The following is a 26143-nucleotide window of genomic DNA, read 5'->3' as shown; positions in this document are numbered from 1 at the left end:
GGGGTGGGGGGAAAGTAATCTTGAACAGAATTTGGTTATATATAGCTTAGGTAAGGATCGATTTTGGTGTGAGAGTGAGTGAAACCAAACGTGAGCCAATAAAAGTGCTTCAATTTTGGTTCAATTTAGTTTCATATTGGTTTCTCTTATCAGTTTACTATCGGGTTGATCTTTATTTAGTTTCAGTTCAATTTCTAGTTTCTTATCGATTTACTTTGGTCTTGATTTAGTTCAATAGTTTTTCGTATCACTATTGATTTCTTATAAGGTTATATCGGTTTCATTTGGGTTTATAAAACCGATTTGATATCTTATCGGTTTCGATAGTGTCCGATTTGATTTTAGTCTCACAAATCCTCAACCCAAAACATGATCCAATAAACTCATGATTTCATTTTGATTTGATTTTGATGGATTCAATTCCATTTAGCCAGTTCGTACTAAGATTTGACACTCCTACACATGGATAACGAATCTCTATTTCAAGCTCCTTTGCAGTGATCACTTGAGAGTATTGGTAAAACAAAACAGAGGGAGATGCTGTAGGGGTCCAGTGGTTTCCATACCCCACAAAATGATTTAATGGATTTTCTTTTTAATATTTACATCGTCTTCTGATAGTAATTAATAGGTTGATGAGTATTTTCTTTTTATTTCAAACATATGATCACAAAACTAGGAGTTGGAAAAAGTCTCAACCACTAATAACTAGGTTATCGCTTTAAACGCTATCGTGCATGCTCATCTTCGACCGATTTCCGTCTAATTCCTCAAATTCATTAATAAGTTGGAACAACCTCTGGATTAATCATGCACACCTATTTGTTCCCATTGAATAAGCATCTTATAATTGCCACATTGTATATTTATTATCCAAATCCGATCCAAGATAGGCCTGATTTTTCTCTTTCCATTGTACTGAAAAGAAAAATTCTCCCTTCCACCAGCTCCCTTTCCATGGTATGGGTGAATCTATAGTGTATTGTGATTTCATCATTAAGCTCTTGGTGATTGATTTCTTTGATTAACCAATTAATGATCGATGGAATTGCAAATATGGATGATAACCCCATTCTACATGGGACAAATTTAGAGTCTGATGAAGGAGAATCAATCATTCGTGCATATCTAGGAATGACACATAGTCTCCCTAGATTGCCTCTGAAAAGGAAGATCTTGGGTTAAGGCCTCTTTGGTATCATTTTTCTTTTTTTATTTTTACCTATTTGACAAAAATAATTAATGAAAACCAATTTTTTTTTTATCAAAACATAAAAATGATTTGGTAACTACTCGACAAAAATGATTTTTTTTTGTGAGAAATAGATTGATATCCCTATGTGTAAAATGGTTATCGGAAGAAATGGGTGAAAAGATGTTTTCTTCACTCTCTTGACCCATCTTCATAACTCTTTTTCTTCATTTTGGATTGAAGAAGAGGGGGCAAGGAGCTTGGATTTCTAATTACAAAGTAAATGACTACTTTAACCCTTCATATTGGGACTTTAAGCACGTTCTCATTAAAGTTCAATGCAAAAATAACTGAAAATCAATTTTGGCAAAAACTCATAAATGACTCTTGATATCTTTTTGGTTTTTGTGTTTTATCATTTTTATTAAAATAGAAACAAACTCCATAAATGATACTAAATACAACCAAATTTTTTTTTGTGAATAAAAATAAAAAAGAAAAATGATACCAAAGAAGACCTAAGGTATACTGAGGAGGTAATTCAATATATTGAAAATCTAGAGGATGAACCTGAATTGAAGCAAAAAGAAGAGGAACTCCATTGGGACGACACTGGAATCTCTACTTTGCGTAGGGCGAGAAGTCACCATATTAGGTTTGCTCCTTATCTTCACTTAATCAATTGAAAAATCTGAGTGAATGTTTTGATCATTTTGTGTTTCTCTTTGTTTGTTTGGGGCCTAGTACCCCTTGATGGCATTGATCTTGCCTCGTAATCTTTTCTTTTCTCTTTCTTTGGGTTTTGATGTATTTATTTATTCAACAAAAAGGAAGAAAGGAAATTCTCTTCCCTTTGTATAATTTTGGTTTCATTTGGTCGCGTGGGCAATTAAAGGAAAGCGTAGGAAAGTAAAATTTTCAAACTTAAAAAAAAAAAAATGTAATCATTAGTCAGTGTGATTATATCACTAACTCAAAATCATTCCGTATTTGATTATTAAATTTCACTCATTTTGCATCCGAAACCCTTAGCTATAATATCTAAAATAAAAATTTCACGTAAAATGTATCATTACTAAATATGTTAAAAAAAAAAAATTAAATAGCTTATACAATCATGGAATCACATGGCATAACAAGTACAAAAATTTATTCTATTAATCACTTCCCTCCCTTTTAAAGTTACCTTTCAACCAAACATAGCCTTTGTATGAAGGTGATGTGATGGAAGAATGGAAGTATCTGTTTTTTAGTAAGGCTCCGTTTGGTATTGTTCTAAAAAAACGTTTCTGAAGTTTTTTCGTTTTATTGGAACGAAAAAACGGAATCTTCTGTTTGGTGCACTTATGGTCCGTTTCTGTTTTTTTGGAACAAAAAATGAAAAAAAAAACTGAAAAAACGAGATTGGACGAAACTCCATTTTGGAGTTCCGTCTTCCCAGTTTCGTTCCATTTTACAAAAAAAAAAAAAAATTTCCCAATAAAAATCTGAAATTTTGAAACACCATTTTTTCGTTTAAAAACTGCGTTTTGACACAGAAACTGAAATTTTCGTTTTTGACACGAAACGGTGTTTCTGGAACAAAAACGATACCAAACGGTCCCTAAAAGTGAATTCATTCAAGAGAAGAACATGAACAAGAAGTTCATGAAGCCAAGAAACAGAATGTGGCCACTCAATCTTGCATGAAATCGTTAAGGCCTTCCTACACAAGCTCTCAGCAATTCCATTTGCTAGTCATGAAAATACAAGAGAGCAAAACCTGAATGAAATGTGCTTGCTACACAAATTCTATCTTGGATAATTGGTGCAACAGAGAGATGGACTATGGCTTTACCTGGATTGGTAGTTGAGGATATAACCTATAAGTTGTCCGATTCAACTAGGATATGATCCCATGATAGATTTGGCATGCACGTATTGAGAGAACTTCACCCACCACGGACGAGTGAAACAAAACATTCTCTGCAACAGCTACAACTTGAGCATCAAATTTATCCTGAAAAATATATCCAATACCCTCTTGAGAACCTCCTTTCGGTAGAACCGTAAGTCACTGTAATGAAAATGAATAGTAGTCAATCATGTCTATTTTGTTTAAATAGCATTTATCTGGATTAATTACTTTAACTATAAGCTCAGATACTCGTTGGTATTCGTATGGCCATCTCATGCAAATTCAGATATTAGTGCATCTGTTATGAATATTTCTACCTCAGTTACTACTTAAGATTGTAATTATTTTTTAAAAAATTATACTTATTGTACTTTTTTGCGTAAGTATATATGTACTACTTTTTGTTGTTGGATTTATGAGCTTAAATAATTGTTTGGATTGATTAAATGGGTGAAAGTTAAGTTGCATGAATCGGTTTGATCCATTCTCAGGTTTAGAGATATGTTAGCCCAAGCCATTGTGGTTTAGTGTTTTGGGTGTATGACAGTTTTATAAATACTGATTTTATATCCCTACAATCAACATTCACTCCTCCCTACTTTACCATTAGAGTGAGAGAACTCAATGAGTTCTGAGGAGTTGTAGAAGATCCATAGCCAAGAGAAGGAAACTGTGAAAAACTGCATCGATCCTCTTCAACATATTAGGTGCAGGGTACAATTCAATCCTCTATATTTTGATTCAACTTCATGTTCTACTTTATGTATGAGAACCTATTAGGATCTATGGTGAAACCCTAAACAGTCTAACATTTGTCACCCTTAGGATTGCTCGAATGGTAAGGACAATATGCTTCAGTCAAGGGGTCCCAGCCTCCCAGGCTCTAGTCCCCACGAATGAAGCATTACACATGGTGGAGGATGCTTCATGTAACAGGGTTTTACCTTGGGCCTAAACCGTAAATCTAGGCAGATTCAAGGGTTCCTCGTTGGCAAAAAAAATATACATAGTCCTTTCTCTCATATTTATTAATAATTATATTTAAAATTAAGTGATTATAATTGGATTTGAAGACAAAATTCGGCTAATTAATTGAAATATAACATCGAATTCCAAATAACAGATTTACATCCCTAATGTGAAAAAAAAAAATTAAATAAACAAATTTTTTTCTGGGTAGAAAGAGAATTTAACTTAGTCAACACAATTCAAGGGTAAATGGAGGAACCCAAAGGGCCCGTTTGATAACGTTTCAAGAAACGCGTTTCTGCCGTTTTTGTGTCCAGAAACGGCAGAAACGGAACAAAATGTGTTTGATAAAACTGTTTCGTTTCACTTGTTTTCAAAAATAGAAATTGAAATTTCTACCTATTTATGGTTCAAGAAACAACCCAAGCGAAACAAGTTCTCCTTGTTTCGCCTTTCTAGAAACCACTCGTGGCCATTCTTTCGTTGGTTACTATCGACTTCCAAAAACATGACTTATCAAACACCTTCAATCCCGTTTCTGTTTCTAGAAATGGAAATTTATGTTTCTACCGTTTCTTGAAACAGAAACTGCAGAAACGTTATCAAACAGGCCCAAAGTGTTTGTGTGTATGTGTGTGTGTGTGTGTGTGTGAGAGAGAGAGAGAGAGAGAGAGAGAGAGAGAGAGAGAGGAGAGAGAGAGAGAGGAGAGAGAGAGAGAGAGAGAGAGAGAGAGAGAGAGAGAGAGAAACTTGGGCCTGAAAAGTAAATGGGCATGTAGTTGATTTTGGCTTGGATTGCAACTTGGGCCTGAAAACACGAAGCTTGCTCAAATTGTTTCTAGACTTGGGCTAAGATTTTCAACTAATGGGTCGGGCTTGACCTGAGAAAGCTCAACCCCAAGTCGAGCAGGACTTGGGCAAGGATTTTTCAACGAATGGGTTGGGCTGACCTGAGAAATCTCGACCAAAAGTTAGTTGGGCGAAGCTGGGTTATGGTTGTGGCTTTGAGTTGGGCCAGGTCTGGCCCAGCCCTATTTAACTGAAGTCTTAATAAGGGCAAATTCACTGATAATATGTTTCATTCCCTGAAAGGTTTAAATATTTTTTTCATGATCTCCCCCATAATATATACAAGGCTCATGTCCTTGAGCTGGCCGGGTAAGGGAGCGCATCAATCAGGAAATTCGATAGGATTCATCAATAGAGGTAGAGGCCGGGGATGAGGAGAATGAATCAAGAATGAGAGAGTGCTAGCCTAGACATTTTTCCCGTGTGTATGAACACTTCCATATGGGCTTTCAAGCTAAGGATGAGTTGGGTTACCCTGATGGCCTGATCCGACTAGGCTAATGTTTGGGAGTCCATAGCCCAAAGCCCATCCAGCATTGAGCTAAAGTTAGGGATAGGTGAACATCTTGATGCCTAAGGCCACATGATCCCCAATGCAATATGCTGAATTAAGTCCAGGCAGAGGTCGCTTGATCAACTCTCCGCCCCCACCCCCACCCCCACCCCCACCCCAGCCAGATGTGTACATCCTTATTCTCCTTAGCCACCCTTTGTTGTGTTGAGAAAATTGTTGATTGACCGGTCAATTGTACTTTTCTTTCTTTTTGTGAAAGTTGACTGTATTCATTGGATGAATAAGAATTTTCATTGTTTAATTAGTGCTATTCAAAAATATCTATTTTGATTTTACTTTAGAAAAATAAAAATAATACATAAGAAGTGGATTTCTTGATATAGTATAAGTGCAAGAGAATTTTTGGTTTGCAACTCTTGTTGGAACACCAGTTTTTTACTCGAATGTGTCACCCAAGTTGAGTGAAAAAAACATGAAACTTGATCAGGAGTTATGAGGACTCGGCTAGGTTTGAGAAATAATCAGAATTTTTGATATGTTTGGAGGTCAGCTGGGGAGAGCTTGGGTGCTCGGTACAGCACAGAGAGGGTGGGCTTGACCCGGCTGCTCTTGAAGGGGTTCCCCTCCATCGCCACGTAGAAGTACCTCTCCTTCAACTTCTTCACCGAGGAAGGCATGTTGAGGAACATCTTCAGGTTGCTGTAAGGACCGTCCCTCTCCCTCTTGGTGAAGTAGTACCACCCTGAGGTGTGCCTCTTCACCAAGAACATCTTCCTGAATAGGTCCAGCATCGTAGTCTGACCCAGCTTCGAGACAAACACCTCAAAGCCAAGAACAGTCCGCCATGAGTTCGAAGTTAGCAGGCTGGGAGCGAGGCACCAGTGCTCCAGGACCAAGCTGACTAGCTCGGGCACAGGAATCCTCAGGCCGCTCTGGAAGGCTACATCGTAGAGGGCAACCTCGTCCCCAGAGGCGTCCACTCATTCATTCTCGTCTGGGACACGCATCACCACATAATCTGGGATGCCGTATCGGTTCCGGATCAGGTCCAGTAACATGGGCGTCAGGATGCTTGGGGTATTCATCGCAGTTTTCTTCTATCCAGAGGAGGAGACAGAGCCTTCCCCCTCGGAATCTGCCTAGCTAGCCCCAGGGACTTCGGCACCCGAGGGGCCTGCATCCGAAGTGCCTGTAGCTGCGGCACTGGGGGGCTGAGCTGAGGCAACCGAGCCAGCTCCAACCCTGGTCGGGATAGTCTAAGGCGAGACCACCTCCACAGACTTAGAGCCCGAGCTGCTACCCGAGCCTAAGCTGCCGTCAGAACTGGAGCTGTCGTCAGAGCCCTGACTGCTAGAAGTGTCATCACTAGAGGATGAAGGATTGGGAATGGGGCACTCAGGGTGATCTTCCCAAGGCCTCACGGTTGTTAAGGGAGTCTGATTGGGTGAGTTCGAATCACTCACGAACGCCATATTGGGATCTCCGGGGCTAGTACTAGGGTACGTGGAGGGCTGAGTAGAGGATCAACGAATCACAACTATTATCGTACTTACTTGTTGCAAGATGAACTGGTAAGGACGAGCGAGAAGGAGCGTTGTTCATGACACCGGGCTGCTCTGAAGTTCTGTGAAAGTCCGCGCTGAAGATGGGATAGAGCTGAGTTGACTTTATCATGAGATCGAACGACAAGACTTCTGGAAAAAAATGCACCCTATTCATAGGAGAAGGCGGTGGAGAATGAACGACTGGATCTTATTGGAATCAACGGCAAACAGGAGCGGTCTCTTCTCTAGCCCAAGGTGAAATAACGACTTCGAGACACGTGGTGCATCGAGCACTGAGCGGACGGTGCAAGATCGAAAAAGTCAACGGAACTTAATGCTCTATCTGTATGAGTCGAACAGCTAGAGCGGGGGGCTGGTGATGAGGGTATTTCTCCCCTACCACGGCATGGGCAAGGAGCGTCCTGGCCAATGCTACTGGTACCTTATTTGGCCGAGCTGCCACCTCGGCCCTCCATCTGGCCGTGCAGCAACCTCGACCCTCCTTCAGGCCGTGCTGCCACCTCGGCCCTCATTGGGCTATGCTTCCGCCTCGGCCCTCATTGGGCGGTGCTTCCGCCTCGGCCCTCATTGGGTCGTGCTTCCGCCTCGGCCCTCATTGGGTCGTGCTTCCGCCTCGGCCCTCATTGGGTTGTGCTTCTGCCTCGGCCCTCCTTCAGTCACTACAGCTACCTTGGCCCTCCTTCAGTCACTGCAGCTACCTTGGCCCTCATTTAGCCGTGCTGCTACCTTAGCCCTCCATCTGGCCGTGCTTTCTATTTGGCCCCCTATCAGGCCGTGCTTCCACCTCGGCCCCACATCTGGTCGTACTGCCACCTCGGCCCGGCATCAACAACGAGGTTCCCAGAAATGTGCTCTCCTCCACTCCTACATTCAAGGGACGTGATCCTTATTCACAAGAATAGGACTCTATCCACTACACGTCACCAGAGACATCTATCCCTCACACGGTTGGCATCTCCGAGATAATAGGTGAATATTCCCCTGGAATACTTTAGGACCCAGAATATTCCCAGAATCACAGAGCCACTCCTCTCAAGGACTCTATGCCTAAACAGGACTCTACACAAAAGTCTCTCATTCTCCCTCCATCAGCAGTCTATAAATATCACGGTAAGCCTCCATCATGAGATCGTTCACTTCTTTTACTGAAAAAGCTCTCTTGAGCATCTACAGTGGAAAGATCTGACTTAGGCATCATAGAGTCCCTTGTCGGGTCAGCCCGGCTTTCCCCTGTCCTTTTTTCTGTGCAGGTCGGCTAGAGCACCAGGAACTGCAGGGAAGATCATCCAGTCAATTTTTGCCGCATCAGTCATATTTTTTTAGACCATAAATTTGATCTCCAACTAAACAAAACCTTATAATTTTTGTTTGTGTATATCTTCAATATTAGCCATATTTTATTTATCATTATTTCACATGTGAAGGAATTATAGCCTTCATCTCTCCTCACTTGGAGAAGGAGAAGAAGGGGAAGCTATGGAAAAAATTAAAAATGAAAAGTCTAGTACTTACTATATTCGACTCACACAACTCAATAGGCTTTGAAAAGGGCGGGTCAAGTAAAAAAATTTAATTTTCCAACCATGGTTTGCATTCTTATAAATTTGGTATGGTATGTTGGATGAGGTTAAAAGTTTGTGGACATGTAAAGACACCAAGTTTCACTACTCGCATGTGGAGTTTCAACCCGAACAACATATAGAAGTTGAAAATAAAAAAATTCCACCCGCAACCGCCTTTCTTGGATTTTCCAACAAACACCCATCAATATTAAACTTGATCCAATCATGACAAAAAGGTGCATAAACGTAGATGACAAGGTATATAATTGAACAGCAAGAGACAAGAGATGAAAATGCACCCAATAGCATTAATATGCTTGAGATTTTCTATTTCAATGGGGATGGAACAGTAATTTCATGTGCCCTTTATCAATGCACAGGGCCCTTTATCCCATAGTTGAATTCAAGATTAAGTTATAACACGTGACAAATTTGAACATTCTCTAGATAAAAGAAAAACGTACGAAAGATATATTTTCTAGACCTATAAGTCCCAAGAACCCTTTAGCCATTAAATGATGGGAAATAGAAATGAGGGTTTAATGGTAAATTTGTTTTGCTAAAAATCTATGTGCATCTCTCTATCCAAATGTCAAAAACCGTGTTACCAGCTAAGCTAACTAATAGTAATCCTTTCTTTCATTCCCCACTTCTTCTGCGAAGGCTTTGGAAATCATGGTTAATTACAGCTATTATATCAAGGAATCCTGTATGAAAGGACAAGGTTTGATGGTATTCTCTCGAATTGCTAGGCTGTTGACACTACTTAGAAAGTTAGAATGGACCACATAAGTGACGGCCATTTTTTATCAGAAGGAAACTACACAGCAATACAAGCCTCCATCAGTTAAGGAAGAAAACGTGTCCACTCCCCACAATAAACATACCCACAGGCCTCAGGGTTTTTACAACTTATACAACTTAGAAACAAAACACACACACACACAGGTTTATTTGTTTGTTTGTTTGTGTTACATGGCATGAGATTGTGTATGTTAAGACTACATAATTAAAGGTAAAGTAGGAGCTAGTAGCTAATAGCAGAAGGAAATCAATGATAGTTGATTAATTATTAGATTGTTAAAGTCTAATGTGAAAGGAAATATAAGGTTAACTAATTAATACTTTATTAATCTTAAGGAAGAAGCATCTTACCCGACCCATTTCCCACTGGAACCCTTGTCTTCTCCTATCCTCATGGTTGAAATCGTCTGCAATTCCAATCTCGTATAATTCCGTGCAATACCACCTTCAGGGGGTGACACGTGTATTGATACCAATACAATGGTCCAGATCTGGTACAACTAATAAAACATTAAATCAGTGAAGAAGCATTTAACTTAGATCTGAACCATTGCATTGATATCAATACACGTGTCACCCCCTGAAGGTGGTATTTCACGGAATTGTACGAGATCGGAATTGCAGACGATTTTTTTCCCTCCACTTCTCTTTAGCGCGGCGTCTACTTCTTTTTCCCATAAGAAAATAATTTAAAATATAACTCCAAAATCTCAACCCGTAGCCCCTTGTGCCCTATTCCTATATAAGTTAAGGAACCCATGAATGGACATTATGCATCGATTTCTGTGTGTCTGAATCTGTTATCTACACTCCAAAGAAGAAAGCGTTTGTGAACAATATTACATACTTAGATCAGTCCGGGTCAGAAAAAAGAAAACCAGAGAGAAGTTAGAAGACTGACAATAGTAGAACAACTCATCAAAAGGAAGGATGGATTCCATCAAATCCTTCAAGGGCTACGGTAAGGTGGACGCGATCGAGGATCAGGAGTTCCGGCGTAAGACCCGCAAGCGGATTATCATCATTGCCGTCTCGGTCGTCGTCTTGCTCACTCTCATCATCGCAGCCGTCGTTGGTGTCTCCATACACAAAACCAACAACGATGACGGGAATGAAGCCACCTCCCCATCCTCTTCTTCCTCGACCCTTGCCAATTCCATCAAAGCAGTGTGCAGCGTCACCCACTACCCCAATTCCTGCTTCTCCTCCCTCTCTTCCCTAGAGACCAAGGCAGCCACCACCAGCAACAAGGCAGCGGATCCAGAGGAGCTGTTCAAACTATCCATGGAAGCAGCGGTGAACGAGCTCTCGAAGCTGTCGACGCTACCGAACAAGCTCATAGCCAAGACCAATAACGTCCGAGACAAGGCGGCCCTACTCGATTGCCAGTCTCTCTACCAAGAAGCCATAGATCAGCTCAACACTTCCATCTCCTCTATGCAGTCAGATGGAAATGGGAAGTTGCTGACAGCGTCCAAGATCGACGACATGAAGACTTGGCTGAGCGCCTCGCTGACGGACTTGCAGACGTGCTTGGACGGCTTGGAGGAGACCAACTCGACATCACTGGAGGAAGTGAGGAAGGCGATGCAGAGTTCCACGGAGCTCACCAGTAACAGCCTTGCCATCGTTTCCAAGATCATAAACCTCCTCCAGGACTTCGACCTACCCATCCACCGCCGGCTTCGGAAGCTTCTCGAATTCGGAATAGAATTCCCGGAGTGGGTCGGACCCACCGACCGTAAGCTGCTTCAGCAGGAGGACACCACCACCAAACCCAATGTAACGGTGGCCAAGGACGGGACGGGAAACTTCAAAACCATCACGGAAGCAGTGGCGTCCATTCCCAAGAAGAGCGCATCGAGATTCCTGATCTACGTCAAGCAAGGGGTGTACGAGGAGAATGTGATCCTTGACAAGAAGAAATGGAACGTCATGATGTACGGTGATGGCAAGACTAAGACGATCGTCTCCGGCAATCTCAGCTTTGTCGGTGGGACCCCCACTTTCGCCACCGCAACTTTCGGTAAGTCCTAATTTCTTTTTTTTTTTTGGTAAACATAATTACTAATATATCCCTGGTCCCTACCATGTGACAAACATTTATGAAATAATTAATTACTAATAATGTTGCTGCTGTTGATGTTATTATACTTGCTGTTCTTCATTAAAAAAATCTACTAATATTGTTTCTACACCTGTAGATGATAGTAATGTTACAATTAGCTCCTATTAAATAAAAAAAAAAAATACTGTTACACTTAGCTTAAGGGCTCACGAAACTATTAGCTATAAGTTATAAGTTGGTGATGAGATTTCACACCCCCCCCCAAAAAAAATGTTGGTGATGAGATTGATTAGTCAAATGGTGGACCAACCGACTTAATTGGTGCATCTGTCCTCATTGAGCCACAGGCACGGGCTTGAAGCGAATTTAATTAAAAAGGTGGGTGGTGGGGGAGTATAGGACTAGAGCAGATAAAAAAAAAAAAAAAAAAAAAAAAAAACCACATAAAGAGGGGTAACATGCAGGTGGACCTACCTCCATGTCCATGTCATGTGATATGTAGCTAACTATCAAATTTTGGTAATTAAAATAATTAAATAAATAAAGAACACTGCCCATTCTATAGGGGAAGAAGATGATTCCCAGTTCCCCACACCAGACCAGACCATGTGAATTTTTTTTTGTTTTTTTGGACAAGAAGACCATGTGAATAGAGATGTGAATATAAGTGAGCTGGCTGGGCCAGCATTTTCTTTTAAAAGTCGACCAAGAGAGTACCAGCAGATCATCCATCTGATGAGTTCACCCCCAATTCAAAATTCTCAAAGTCATTAAAGGGAATCCCGGCGTGATCATAGCTATTCCCCATTGCCTCCTAAATTCTAATACATGTGGGTCATGTGGGCCCGAACCACCACTTCCCTAGAAGGTTCGAAACCAAATCAAAAACGTCTTTTCACACGAAAGAGAAGAAAAGTATAATTTTTAAAAGAAATAAGGGAAATAATAATTTAAAGAGTGACATTATATCCAAAAATAGCCTTGATTAGATTTGATTACTTTATTATTTTTATTTTTATTTTTATTGAAGAACTTTGATTACTATTTGTGATACTTTTACTTACAACACGTGCTCACTCAGTTCTACTCTTAACGGCTCAACGCAGTTGTGGTTGGAAAAGGATTCATCGCAAAAGACATCGGAATTCGCAACACGGCCGGAGCGCAAAACCACCAGGCGGTGGCCCTACGGTCGGGGTCGGACTTGTCGGTGTTCTACAGGTGTTCCTTCGACGGATTCCAGGACACCCTTTACGCCCACTCCAACCGTCAGTTCTACAGGGACTGCGACATCACGGGGACCATCGACTTCATCTTCGGCAACGCCGCCGTCGTGTTTCAGAAGTGCAACATCCTACCCAGGCAACCCATGGCGAACCAGTTCAACACCATCACGGCACAAGGCAAGACTGACCAAAACCAGAACACCGGAATTTCCATCCAGCGCTGCAATATCTTACCCCTCGACAACGTCACGGCCTCCACCTACTTGGGTCGCCCCTGGAAGAATTACTCCACCACCGTCATCATGCAATCCGAAATCGCTGCCGTCGTCGACTCTACCGGCTGGACCCCTTGGATCCCTAACACACTTCCTCCCTCCACCATCTTCTACGCCGAGAACCAAAACACAGGGCCCGGTTCGGCCGTGGACAAGCGGGTCACATGGGAGGGCTACAAGTCTACCATCACAGACCAGCAGGCCTCTCAGTTCACCGTTAATAACTTCATTCAAGGCTCCGACTGGTTGCCCCAAACCACCGTCACTTATGATGCCTCCTTACAATGAGAGAGACTCCGGATCCCCAACTTAATCCGGGCAGATAGACCCAAGAATCTAAACTTCTTTTTCAACGACAAATCAAAGGATAGATTCATTCCATGTGATTACATCGAATAGATTTGGGATTTTTCCCTAAACTATCTGGATACCTTAAATATGTGAGTTCAAACATAGTAAAATTATTAAGCAGGCAGCCTTAGGTTTCAGAAAATAATTCCATCCAAATGATCAACTATATATGTTTGTGCAAATGTATCCTTCATTCATGGCTGTTGACATAAAACTTCTCATCTATCTATCTATACAGCCCAACCTAGCAGTGTCAATCGATTGATCATGGTCATTTTTGGTAGGAACCAACCAGTCCCACAAATTTAAAGCTCATATCATAACTGCATAGTTTAATTAATCGGAAGTTATAGGCTAAGCATAAACACATTTATATTAAGTTGATCGATTATCCGTACAAAACTACGCTTGATCCAGTTCTAACTATTCCACGTTTGATTTATTTATTACCATTCTGTTAGGATTGATCGTTTTTCCTTTCTTCTCCTTCGTTTTATTTATTTATTTATATATATATATATATTTTTTTTTTTTTTGGGGGTGCATAAGAGTCCAATAGGAGCCATACAATTAAGAAACTTATCGAGGAAAGGATCCTCAGGACAGAATGGATGCTCAAAAAGATCACAACCTTCTTGAAAAGCACGAAACATACTAATAGTCCAATGATTTAGATGCCATCAGGGGACTTGTCCCAAAAGCACTTTCTTTGGGATAATTGGAGAAGTGCCAATTACTAGGGCAAGCTTTGGATAAACAATGTGATCACATTTGGTGTTTTGTGAACTAGGGATGACAATGTCATAGGTTAAATAGGAGACCAGCACCAATTTACAGGGACTGCCTGAATTGCCTTATAAAATTATGAAAAAAGAACTCTCTCCAAGAGCATGGCCTATGTCTTAACTTTCATTTGTCTATGTCTTTCTTCCTCATGTAAAAGACATCGTTACCTTTTGTTTTGAGGAGGAGAGAGATAGACACAGGAAACACTGGTGTTGGCCACTCACTTCCCCAAAATTATATAGTAGTATGCAATTTTGAGTTGGGTTGACTTATAAAAATAGAACTGCAAATTGGGCTGGGCTCAGGATAATAGTTTTGTTAATTCAGCACGATCACTAGATCAGCACGAAGAAGATGGTTCTTGTGTCTACGCAAGGGTCAATGAGAATGTACAAAGAAACATCTAATCACAAGCGCCACATTCCCCAAAGAAGTTTTTTCGTTTCTTGTATTACAAATTTGGAAAAAGAAAACTGCATGGTTGTATGATTATTGCATCCAAACACTGAGGCATGCAGAAACCCTCTAAGAAAAAAAAATTATGAGTATTTTTTTTTTTTATGAAAAAAATCTAATGTGTTGATGCCCCTACACACAATCTCATTGGCCCTCACGTTGGTGCAGGGGCCACACAACCGGACATCTCTTTCCCTACAAATTTATACTAAGTTATAGTTATAGCGAAAGTTTTCCTTAACCTATAGAGTAGGGTTCAACCACCCATCTATGATCATTATTCCTCCCTCTCCCCACCCCAGTATTGTATGGCCCCTGTTGTTCCTGGTTCCCTCTCAACTAGTTTGTCCCTTGACCATGGGTATGGGAACACTTGGCCGCTAAGTTATCATCACAGATCCCTTTCATGCCAATAAGCAATTACTTAATTTGTATTTATTATTTTAGAATATGTTTTAGGCTTTATATTTGGATTATTATTGGGGTTGATAAAAGTCGTTAGAGGTACTTGGTTTTTTTTTTTTTTTTTTTATTTATGAAGAACATATTTGGTGATAGTGGAAAGCATGTGTAATACCATTAGCCTCATACTCACAAAGCCTGATAAATTAAGAAATAGAATATGGTCAACTGTCAAACACATGATAGACAGGGCTTTCCTTAACGGGGCATCTGCAACACTATTCAAAACCTTAAAATAGAATAAAATAAAATGAAAGAAACAAATCACATTTGAAGCCTAATGTCGTTAACCAGTGCAACTATCTCCGGAGGTGAACTTTACAACTTACCCCTTGGAGCAATTGATCGACATGTTATAAAGGATTATTCAGCAATTTCATTGGTCAAATTTCAATAGAAAATGAGCAACACCATATGGGGTTGAAAATTTTTCTAAAGTTATAGAAAGTTAGAAACCTACAAGTAACCTCCATTTTTTTTTAAATTATTATTTTTTTTTTTGGGGGTGTGGGGGTGGGGGGGGGGGGGGGTTAGAAACTAACCTCCATCGTTACATACATATTAGTAAGTATGTCATTTTGGAACCGAAACCATCGTTAAAGTCAAATCGAAACAATTGGTTCAATTTTGGTTTAAAAATGTGGAATCTTGTTTTTAGTTTGGTTTGGTTCAGTTTTGCTTTCATGATTGGGATTGTTGAGTCCAACCAAATTACTTATTCTTATCAAATAAATCATATTCTTTTTAAATATTTTACTCAATACGGATGATAAATTCTAGGGAGAGGGATAGGCACACTACCCGCCTGTGATAAACTAGTTGGCAGAATCAATGGGGGCGTGGGATGGGACATTGTATAGGGGGGAGGGCAGGGGATCATTTCAAAGTGGGGAAAAGAGAGAGATAGACATGGTGGACGCTAGTTTGTGGTATGCCAATTGTACATGTGCCCAGCCTTTTTCCATGAATTTTTTATTCCTTCTTAATGTATGAAATAAGTTTAGTTGATTGTGGCCCTAACAAATCAGTTTTTTTTTTTTTTTTTTTTGTTAAAGATGTAAAAAGTTAGCCCAAATACCTAAATAGAGCCCAAACCAAATAAAAAATCGAATAGTTAACCGAATAAAAACAAAAAATGAAAAGAGTTTGTTCTATTCTAATTTGAAATAGGCTCTATTTTGGTTTTGGTTTCTACATGGTGTATTTTGCACTGAACTTAAATCGAACATATTGACACCCTTATATATTAGAAGTTTTGGGCAAGAGAACCTTGTCCGCTTGCGCAACCACTATGCCAACACACAGGCCAATACGAAATCATGCGAAGACATCATGGTGGGAGATAGCGCAATCTTTCCGTGTGCACCTATATCTAGGTATAGAGACACATAGACAAGCATGATTCTTTTCTCAGGTTTATAATATTCTTGTAATTTTTCATAAATATGAACAATTATTTCACTCACATTATATACTCATATTGGGCTGAAACTTTACCAGCTTAATGGATACAATTTTATCTAAAACATAGACCTACCCACGTCCACCATTCCTTTACGCATGGCAATTGGTGAATTTAACAAAGTCCATCACCTGCCCCGGTGAATGTTCTCCATTTTCCTTTATTGCATGCATATCGAATCGCATAATATATTTTTGATTTTATCGTTATAGTTTATATCCATTGGGTTCATTAAAATCCACTTGACTCCAATCCCACCCAGATTTTTGTTGCCATGCATGGTTTAAAAATAGGCATCTATTTTTGGGTTCGGCTTGGGCTTGGGCTTGGGCTTAGTATTGGGCTTAGGCATTGGCTAGGGCGTGGACTAGGGGGTGGGCCAGGGCTAGACTTGCTTTCCAAGACCTTAAGTTGGGCTTCGGTATTCATACAGCCTGCCTAACCCACCCGATCCCAACCCGATGGTCGTCTTAACTTTCAAGAGATTGTCAACCCTTTAATTCAGATAAATCCAGAGATAGGAGAAATTATAAACATAACCAAGCATTTTAAACCAAAGCGAGTTAGAGTCAAATACGTCTAGTCTGTATAAAAATTACTGACTCAAGTTCCAGTTTTCCCGAGTCACAAGAGACTTATGTTTTTACATGAGTAATCAGAAACCAAAGACAGGCGAAATTATAAACATAACCAAGCATTTTAAACCCGCCATACTCATGTTGAGTCCCACCAAATTCATCTTGAATGATCAAAATACCCCAAATCATAAATTAGCAAAAATTGCCAGAACTTGCTTGGAAACTCATCAGACACCACTGCACCATCCATTGCACTCATGCAACCACTAACTAAAAACTATCATGTCATCAGAGTGACCATACAGTGTCACATCATCACTAACACATGGCTAAGTTGCCAACAAGGACAACCAATATGCAGCGGTTCAATCATCCATTGGGAATACTGGTGGCTCATTGACAGCAAATGCCAAAGATTTCGGTGAGCGCTTGTGCCTTTGACAACATGCTTGAGTGTTCCAATGTCTCACACGCCAAAAGTACCATCAAAGAAGCAAGAGGGCAATGCATGAGGAGATGAGGGAGCTGAAAATAAATCTAGTTGATTGTTGCAGAGCGACCTCTGCACTCATCGAGATGTTGGCCTGTCTCAACCCCAAGTTTTAAGAACATCATCCCTTTGGGAATCTTCACAGGGTATGTTGCATGCATGCGGTTGTTTAAGTGTATGCGGCATTCTATCGTGTAGTTAATAAGAATAGTTACTTAGTGATACGCTCAAATTAGTCACCCAGTGAAGCAAGAACACGTGGCACCCAAGGGAGGGACACATGGCGCCCAACTGAGAGATACCCACTACAGCCATGACTCCGAAGATCAGAAGAAGGAGGAGACTTAAATCCCCCTCAACTGATAGAGGCATGCAAGGACTCTAACTATGTGAGGAGGAGATACCCGAATAGGGAATATTCCCCACGAAGATAGGAAGACGTATCCCAGTAGGACTCCGAAAGAGGTAATCCTATAAGAAGGAACCCTAAAAGATAGAACGGGTAAGTCAATACGCTCACACCATTACTCCTGTGAAAACACTGTTCTGCAAGTCTCTAACTTGGGCGTCGGAGGACTAAACCTAGAGCCACCTCCGGGCCTCTACCTTCTATGCTTGTGCAGGATCGACGCTCAGCCTCATACAGATTCTTCGCAGTAATAGATTGGCGTCGTCCGTGGGAACGACAAAGTAATGGTGGAAAAAACCTATAATCGTAAAAAAACAAGAGCAGCGCCGAGCGTAAATATGAATGAGGGAGAGCCTTCAGAATCTCTCTCCCCCTCAACGGACATCGGTGAAGAATGAGGAAACAATAACCGGGAAGGTTCCGCGAGGGACCAGCGCTCAGTTGAACATTCGGTGCGTAGGGATTACTGGCATAGGAATATGTGACTAAGGAGCAGTTCGACACCCTTTAGGAGAAGTACAATCGAATGACCTAAACAATGAAGGAGGTCTCTAAGGTCCTCACTCAGAAGACCCATGGAGCCGCAAGAGGCTCCCATATCCAACCAAAGAAAGCTCGAGATGGGGAGCAAAGTAGTTCGAGGTTGGTGAGGTCCGGCAAAATCAGTGAAACCATGCTGCTAGGGGAAACCCCGCACCCCAAGAAAGGGCACGACGTGCTGCAGGGGCTAGGCATGGAGAACCACGTCAAGGAGACGGTCAGAGACATGAAGACCTAGGGTTGAAGCAGATGATCCTTGACTTGAAGGACGAAATTCAGAAGGTAGCAAAGAACCAGATAGACACTCGTGAGCCGGACCTCACTAATGACACTACCTTAGCTGATCAGGTCATGAGGGATTTGTTCCCAGTTGGGTTTCTCCTGCCTAAGTATAACACATATGATGGGTCTGGAAACCCCGTTGATCACCTAGAGGGCTTCAAAGTTGCGATGCAATTCCACCAGGTTTCAGAAAATATCATATGTCGTGCCTTGCCTTTGACATTTAAAGGAGCGATAAGGTTATGGTACAACCGACTACCGACGAAATCAATTCACAGCTTCAGTGATCTGAGCTACTTCTTCGTGAAGGGATTCTCCAGCAGCCAACCCTTTTAAAAGACCACATTGAACCTGACCAACGTCAAACAATATAAAGGGAAGTCACTGCAAAATTAGATGAGGCGTTTCTAGCAGGAGAAGATCACGATCAGAGGTTTAGAACCGAAGGAAGAGTTCACGGGCCCATTGGGAGGCATCAAAGATAAAGAGCTAAAAAAGTCTTTGGTGAAGCATACACCGAGGAACCTAGCTGAGTTGAGGGCTCGGTGCAATAAGTACATTCATATGAAAAAAACCCTTCAGGCTGACAAAGAACCCGAAGGGAAGGCAGGGAGGAAAATGACCTCAAGAGGTGATGATAAGCCTTTCGAAGGCAAGAGATGAAAGTCCGAATGTGATCAGGCACCTAGTCCGTCGAAGAAGTTTGAAAGGTATGCACCCCTAAACTGGAGATGGACGAAAGTGCTAATGCAGATAAAATACTCCTCGAATGCCAGAGCCATGAAGTGGCCGAGGAAGATGGGACGACATCCCGAGAGGCGCAACATTGGCAAATATTGCCACTTCCACAAGGACCACGGCCACGACAACAAAGATTGTTGGCACCTGAAGGGAAAAATAGAAGAAATGATCCAAAAAGGATATCTGGGCCAATTTGTAGACCGTGAAAAGGAAGATGCCCAAGACGTCAATGACCATGGGGACAACTGCCAAAGGGACTGCAGAGGTCGTCGTGAAAGAAGGGGGCCAACCCGTAGAGGCAATCAGGAACTACAAAGGGACCAGACACCCGAGGAAGCTGACCATCACCCCCATAATGATCATAAAAGCCCAACCAGGGTTATAGCAACTATCAGTGGAGGCATGGCCACTGGAGAAAGTTCCATCTCGACCAGGAAAGCAAAGGCCTATGCGAGAAGCATACATATGGCCGAATGGTCAAACAAGAAGGCAAAGACAAGGATGATTATCTCCTTCTCGGATGATGATCTGGAAGGGGTGTAGACGCCGTATGACAATGCCTTGGTAATCACCATGACCCTAGCCGATTATAAAGTAAAAAGGATCTTAGTGGATAATGGCAGCTCAGCTAATATCCTGTTCCTCGAAGCATTCCAGAAGATGGGCCTAGACAGAGAAAAGTTAAAGAAGGTTGAACACCCATTGCAATGGTTCTTGGGTGTCCCAATCAAAGTAGAGGGGTGGTCGAGTTGTCAGTAAGGGCTGGCATCAGAGATCGTCAAGTAACAGTCATGATCAACTTCTTGCTAGAAGACATCACTTCGGCGTACAACGCCATACTAGGAAGAGTCGGTTTAAATCTGCTAAAGGCCGTCGTCTCTACACCACATCTCAGGATGAAGTTCCCAATCAAGAACGGGGTCGGCGAATGTCGAGGTGATCAACAGGCTTCCCAGAAGTGCTACGCCACCACCTTGTGGGGAAAAGAAAAGGTAGGCGAGGCGCTCCCAATAGAAGATCTGCACGATGACACCAATTATCAGAGGGGAGAACTAGCTGAGGAGCTGATACAAGTTGACGTTGAAGAAGGGGATAATACTCACTAATTCCAAGTTGGGGCCTTAATGCTAAGACAACAATGAGAAAAAGTCATCTCATTCCTCCGAGATAATTCTGACATCTTCTCTTGGTCAACCTCGAACATGTCTAGAATAGCCCAAGAAGTAATAGAGCATCATCTAAGTGTCAACTCGACTAAGAAACTCGTACAGTAGAAGAAGAGGACTTTCGCCCCCTAGAGGCAGTAGAAGATAGATGAAGAGGCAGAGAAGTTGCTAAAGGCCAAATTCATCCATGAAATCTGATACCTCGAATGGATATCCAATGTGGTGATGGTCCCAAAAGCAAACGGAAAGTGAAGGATTTGCATCGACTTCACAAATTTAAACAAGGCCTACCCAAAGGATAGCTACCCCCTATCGAAGATAGACCTGCTTATCGATGCCACTTCAGGACATGAGGCACTAAGCTTCATGGATGCATACTCAGGGTATAATAAGATCAAGATGTGTGAGGCCGATGTCCCGAAGACATCCTTTGTAACCAAAGGGGGGCTGAATTGTAATGAAGTGATGCCCTTCGGGCTAATAAACGCAGGAGCCACTTACCAAAGGTTAGTGAACAAGATCTTCAAGGAGATGATCGACAAGACCATGGAGGTGTACGTGGATGACATGCTTATGAAAAGCCTGAAGGCAGAACACCATATCTGAGACTTAGAGCAGGCATTCCAAGTATTGAGGCAGTACGGCATGAAGCTGAACCCAACAAAGTGCACATTCGGAGTAGCATCGAGGAAGTCCCTTGGCTTCATCGTCTCGGAAAGGGGGTTCGATGCCAACCTGATGAAAATATAGGCCATCCGAGATATGAGGTCACCGCATAATATGAAGCAAGTCTAGGAGCTATCAGGCAGAGTCACTGCCCTAGGACGGTTCATGTCTCGGTCAGTTGACAAGTGCCTTCCTTTCTTCAAAACCTTCAAGGGATCCAAAAAGTTCGAGTGGACGGAGAAATGTGAGAAGTCCTTCGAATAGCTGAAGGAGTACTTAGCGACACCCCCACTACTGAAGAAGCCAAACACTAGGGATACTTTACAGTTATACCTAGCTGCATCGGCAGTGGTAGTGATTGCGGTACTGATAAAGGAAGAAGGAAGACAACAGCAGCCAATATACTATGTTAGCCGAACCCTTTTGGATGCAGAAATAAGATACAGAAAGATGGAGAATGTGGCATATGCCCTTGTGATAGCGACAAGAAAGCTGAGGCCTTATTTTCAATCACACATGGTATGTGTGCTCACAGACCAACCCCTGAAGAAGATACTGTAAAAGCCAGATATATCCGACCGATTGGTAAACTGGGCCATAGAGTTGGGAGAATTTGACATCCAATACAAATCGAGAACTATGATAAAAGCATAGGCCCTAGCAGACTTCATAACCGAGACAACACTCCCAGATGAACCCCACGAGCTTGTCGAGGCTCAGGTAGAAAAGACTTGGACATTGTATGTGGATGGTGTATCCAACAGAATGGGAAGCGGCATGGGGATCATACTAATCATCCCCGAAGGATTCAAGATCGAATATGCCCTGCGATTAGACTTCAGTGCCTCCAATAATGAAGCTGAATACGAAGCACTTATAGTAGAATTAATTTGGCACGGGCATTTATGGTACAAGAGTTGATGGTGCACAGTGACTCACAGCTTGTGGTGCGACAAATGAATGGAGACTATGAAACAAAGGAATAAAGGATGGTCGAATACCTGAAGACGGTGCGAGAGAAAATGTCAGCCTTTAAGGAGTTCGAGGTAAGGTAGGTGCCAGGTGGAGAATGCCAGTGCAGATGCATTATTGCAGTTGGCCACCTCTGACTTCATGGACCTCGAACTTTCGATATATTTCGAGGTATTACCTCAACCAAGCACTGAAAGTGCCCAAGAGGTGTTACCCGTTAGTGAGAATGGCCCTAGCTGGATGGATCCCATAGTTAAGTACTTGAAGGACGGAGAGCTCCCCGAGGATCGGGACGATGTGAGGAAGGTACAAATGAGGTCAGCACGGTTCCTATTGAAGGACGAGACGCTGTACAAGATAGAATTCACCACACCATACCTAAAGTGCTTGGACCTTGTCAATGCCGAATATGCTCTCCGAGAGGTGCACGAATGGATATGTGGCCAACATTTGGGGGCTTCTGGTACGCTCAAATTAGTCACCTAGTGAAGCAAGAACACATGGCACCCAAGGGAGGGACACATGGCGCCCAACCGAGAGATACCCACTACGACCATGACTCTGGAGATCAGAAGGAGGAGACTTGAATCCCCCTTAACTAATAGAGACGTGCAAGGACTAACTATGTGAGGAGGAGGAGATACCCGAATAGGGAATATTTTCCACAAAGATAGGAAGACGTATCCCAGTAGAACTCGAAAAGAGGTAATCCTATAAGAAGGAACCCTAAAAGATAGAATGGGTAAGTCAATACGCTAACACCATTACTCCTATGAAAATACTATTCTACGAGTCTCTAACTTGGGCGCCGGAGGACTAATCCTGGAGCCACCTCCGGGCCTCTGCCTTCTGTGCTTGTGCAGGATCGGTGCTCAACCTCATACAGATTCTTAGCAGTAACACTTAGTAGCTAGTGTAGTTAAATGGGGAGTTTAATGACTGGTTTATTTAGTAGTGATGTATTTAGTTAACTAGTTACATTTAACTACTTATAATCATTCTATTTATTTGATAAGGATTGGAAGAATGATAAACTTTAAATGACAAAAGGATTCCTATAATTTCTTTTTGAAGGAGGTCATGGCTTTCTTTATTAAACAAAAAATGACAAGCTTCATCAATAAAACTATTTTATCCATTTTTCCTATATATCATTTTTCCTTTACCTTATTTTCTCTCTATTTCTCATCTTATCTCCTCCCTCTTCCATGCATGCATAAAGTGGTATCAGAGTCGGACGAAGTGGGTCTGATGGCAGAGAAAGCTCGTTTGGGTTGTTCTCTAAAGAGTTCTTTTGTCGATATGTGCTTCTCCTTCTGCAAAGAGCACTAATGCCATATTCAATTGATGAGTTTTTTCTTCATGATGCCATGAACACACTAGCTTTTAATTGTCTTTGAGAATAAGGACAAATTTTAAGGATTATGAATTGTTACATGTATGTTTGTGCATGCATGTAGTTGTTTATGTATATGTAGGGCGTTCTACTGAATAGTGAATGGGTGTAGTTACTTAGTAGTTAGTGTATTTGAATGGAGAATTGTATGCAATTGCCTTAGTAGTGATGAATGCGGTTAACTAGCATATGATACTACTTGTAATCACTCTATTTATTTGAACAATTTTTTTCTATTTGGAAGCTTGTATAGGTTGTTCTCTTCATTGACATGTGCTTCACCTTCTAGAAAGAGCAAGAATGTAACATTTAATTGATTAAGTATATGTAGGGCATTCTATCGTGTAGTTAATGGGTGTTATCTGAGCAAATGATGCAACATAGTTAACCAGATATATGTAGGTATTTATAATCACTCTATTTATTGAATAAGGAATGGAAGTATGATAGACTTGAAATAACAAAGAATTTTTATAATTTCTTCTCGAAGAAAAAGGCTGTGGCTTCCTCTATTAAGTCAAAGACACCAAGCTTAGCGCATAAATCTATTTTTTTCCATTTTTCCTATTTTATCTCTTTTATCCCCTACCGTATTTTCTCTCTTTCTCATCTCATCTCTTCCCTCTCCCATGCACGCATCAAATAGATGGTAGACACGTGGATGATAAGGTGAGTAAGAAGAGAAGAGTGATATATATGAAGGGATAGAGAAGAGAAAAAATACAGTTGACGATAGAATCGATAAATAGCAGTTTATTGCCTTCTTTGAAGCTCTTCGTGTTTCCAAGTTCTTGAACTTAAGATAGATTCACATAGAATGTGATCCTAAAGTTGTGGTTTAGTGTGTTGAGAAGCATTCAATTCTATGAAAGTACAATCAACTATGGCTTAGTTTCTTGGAATTCTTAGAATTTATTTGATAGAGTATTCAACATTGCTTTCGAGAGATTTAACTTTGTAGTTGATGGGTTAGCCAAGCATGCTGCTGCAACTTGTATCTCCTCTGAATGGGTGACTCCTCCTAGATTTTCAGTGGATGATATAGAGTGGGATGCTATTGGGAAACCAAGGTTCAAGTTCTCTTGAATTCTGGTTTTGCTTTGGTCTTAATTTCCTCTCTGTTGATGGCTATGTTGAAGGTGGAGTTGGATATTGAGTTTGTTTGAGTCTGCCTGACTGAGCATTTTGGATTCTCTTCATTCTTTATTAATATTCTTTTTCCCTCAAATTAAAAATAAAAAGGTTAGATAGATAGATAGAAGTGATAAATAAGATATATGGCTTTACAAATGCAGCCTAGTGTCTTAGCTTATGAGGAAGCCTACTTCATCTCTTAACAGATAACTTAGATATTTCAAAGACTTATTTCTACTTCATCATTCATCAATAAATACAAATCTATTTCATCATTCAATTGGTTATCCCAACTACCCACTTCTCACTCTTACCATTTCTGCAACAATTTCTCCCTTCAACTAACCTAGCTACTAATAACTAATTACACACTTCCCAATTCCTACTAAATAAACTGCAGACAATTGACCACGACATGCACTAATCACAATTTACATAATATAACCTAGAATTAACCATTCAGCCATGTGTGCGACCTCTTACATGTAAACCTACCAACAATGTAAGCCATGCATGCACAAGGACCACGCCAGCTTATCTAGGCATGTAACAGGGTGGCCATCAACTAATACTTCAATTGGATCATTCAGGGTTAGCGAGTTAAACCCTAGCTTAAGTGAATAGTTTACGATGAGGAATATCTAGTGCTGATTTAGCTGCCACATCGACTTCTAGATTTTCAAGCTCTGGCCTAGAAACAATTCCTTTGATGATGGCTTTTCTGCCAAGTTTTGGAGATGTGAAATCCCTAGGTAGGAAATTTTTACTATGAGGTTCTCGAAGATATTAGAGCTAACAAGCCCAACTCTCTCTCTCTCTCTCTCTCTCTCTCTCTCTCTCTCTCTTCTTTGTTTTTATATCATTAAAATTAATAAGGAAGAAAAAAAAAACGACTTGCCTTGACCAAGCCAGAGTCACTAGGCTTTGAGGAGGGCAACTCAAGTTTTCTAACTATGCCTTACACTAAACATATGTACATAATCTCTTGAAAATTATATATTATCTAAATATAAACTTTCAATGTATGTAGATTAAACATATTGCACATATATGAAATCCTATTTATAATTTTGTATTATAGAATAGAGAATGGGATATTTATCAAATCAAATATAGGCATTTTTATAAGGAAGGTAATTGAATTGGATCCAAATAATATCTGATAGGTATACTAGGCTTACCTTAATTGTACGCCCATCATGCATTAGCTTCCTCCCTTAATTTTATATAAATTTTTTATTCCTATTGAATGTAAGTAAACAGAAACCAGACAATAGGTATAAGACTTTGACAAAAACAATTACTTAATTGAAATGTAATTATAAGTAAAA

At 41.0% G+C, this 26143-nt stretch overlaps 1 protein-coding gene across 1 annotated transcript; it reads left to right on the top strand.

Annotated features, from left to right (window-relative positions):
- The first annotated feature begins 10073 nt into the window (after window positions 1-10073).
- On the top strand, window positions 10074-13454 carry LOC122070682 (pectinesterase 3). The gene is made up of 2 exons (XM_042634886.1): window positions 10074-11378; window positions 12527-13454. The coding sequence occupies exons 1-2, from the start codon at window positions 10283-10285 to the stop codon at window positions 13207-13209; spliced, it is 1779 nt and encodes a 592-aa protein (XP_042490820.1). The 5' UTR covers window positions 10074-10282; the 3' UTR covers window positions 13210-13454.
- The last annotated feature ends 12689 nt before the right edge of the window (window positions 13455-26143 follow it).

Source organism: Macadamia integrifolia, chromosome 2 (genome assembly GCF_013358625.1).
Source record: "Macadamia integrifolia cultivar HAES 741 chromosome 2, SCU_Mint_v3, whole genome shotgun sequence".
Taxonomy (NCBI): domain Eukaryota; kingdom Viridiplantae; phylum Streptophyta; class Magnoliopsida; order Proteales; family Proteaceae; genus Macadamia; species Macadamia integrifolia.
The sequence above is the reverse complement of the archived record's forward strand: the minus strand, read 5'-3'. Positions and strand labels throughout refer to the sequence as shown.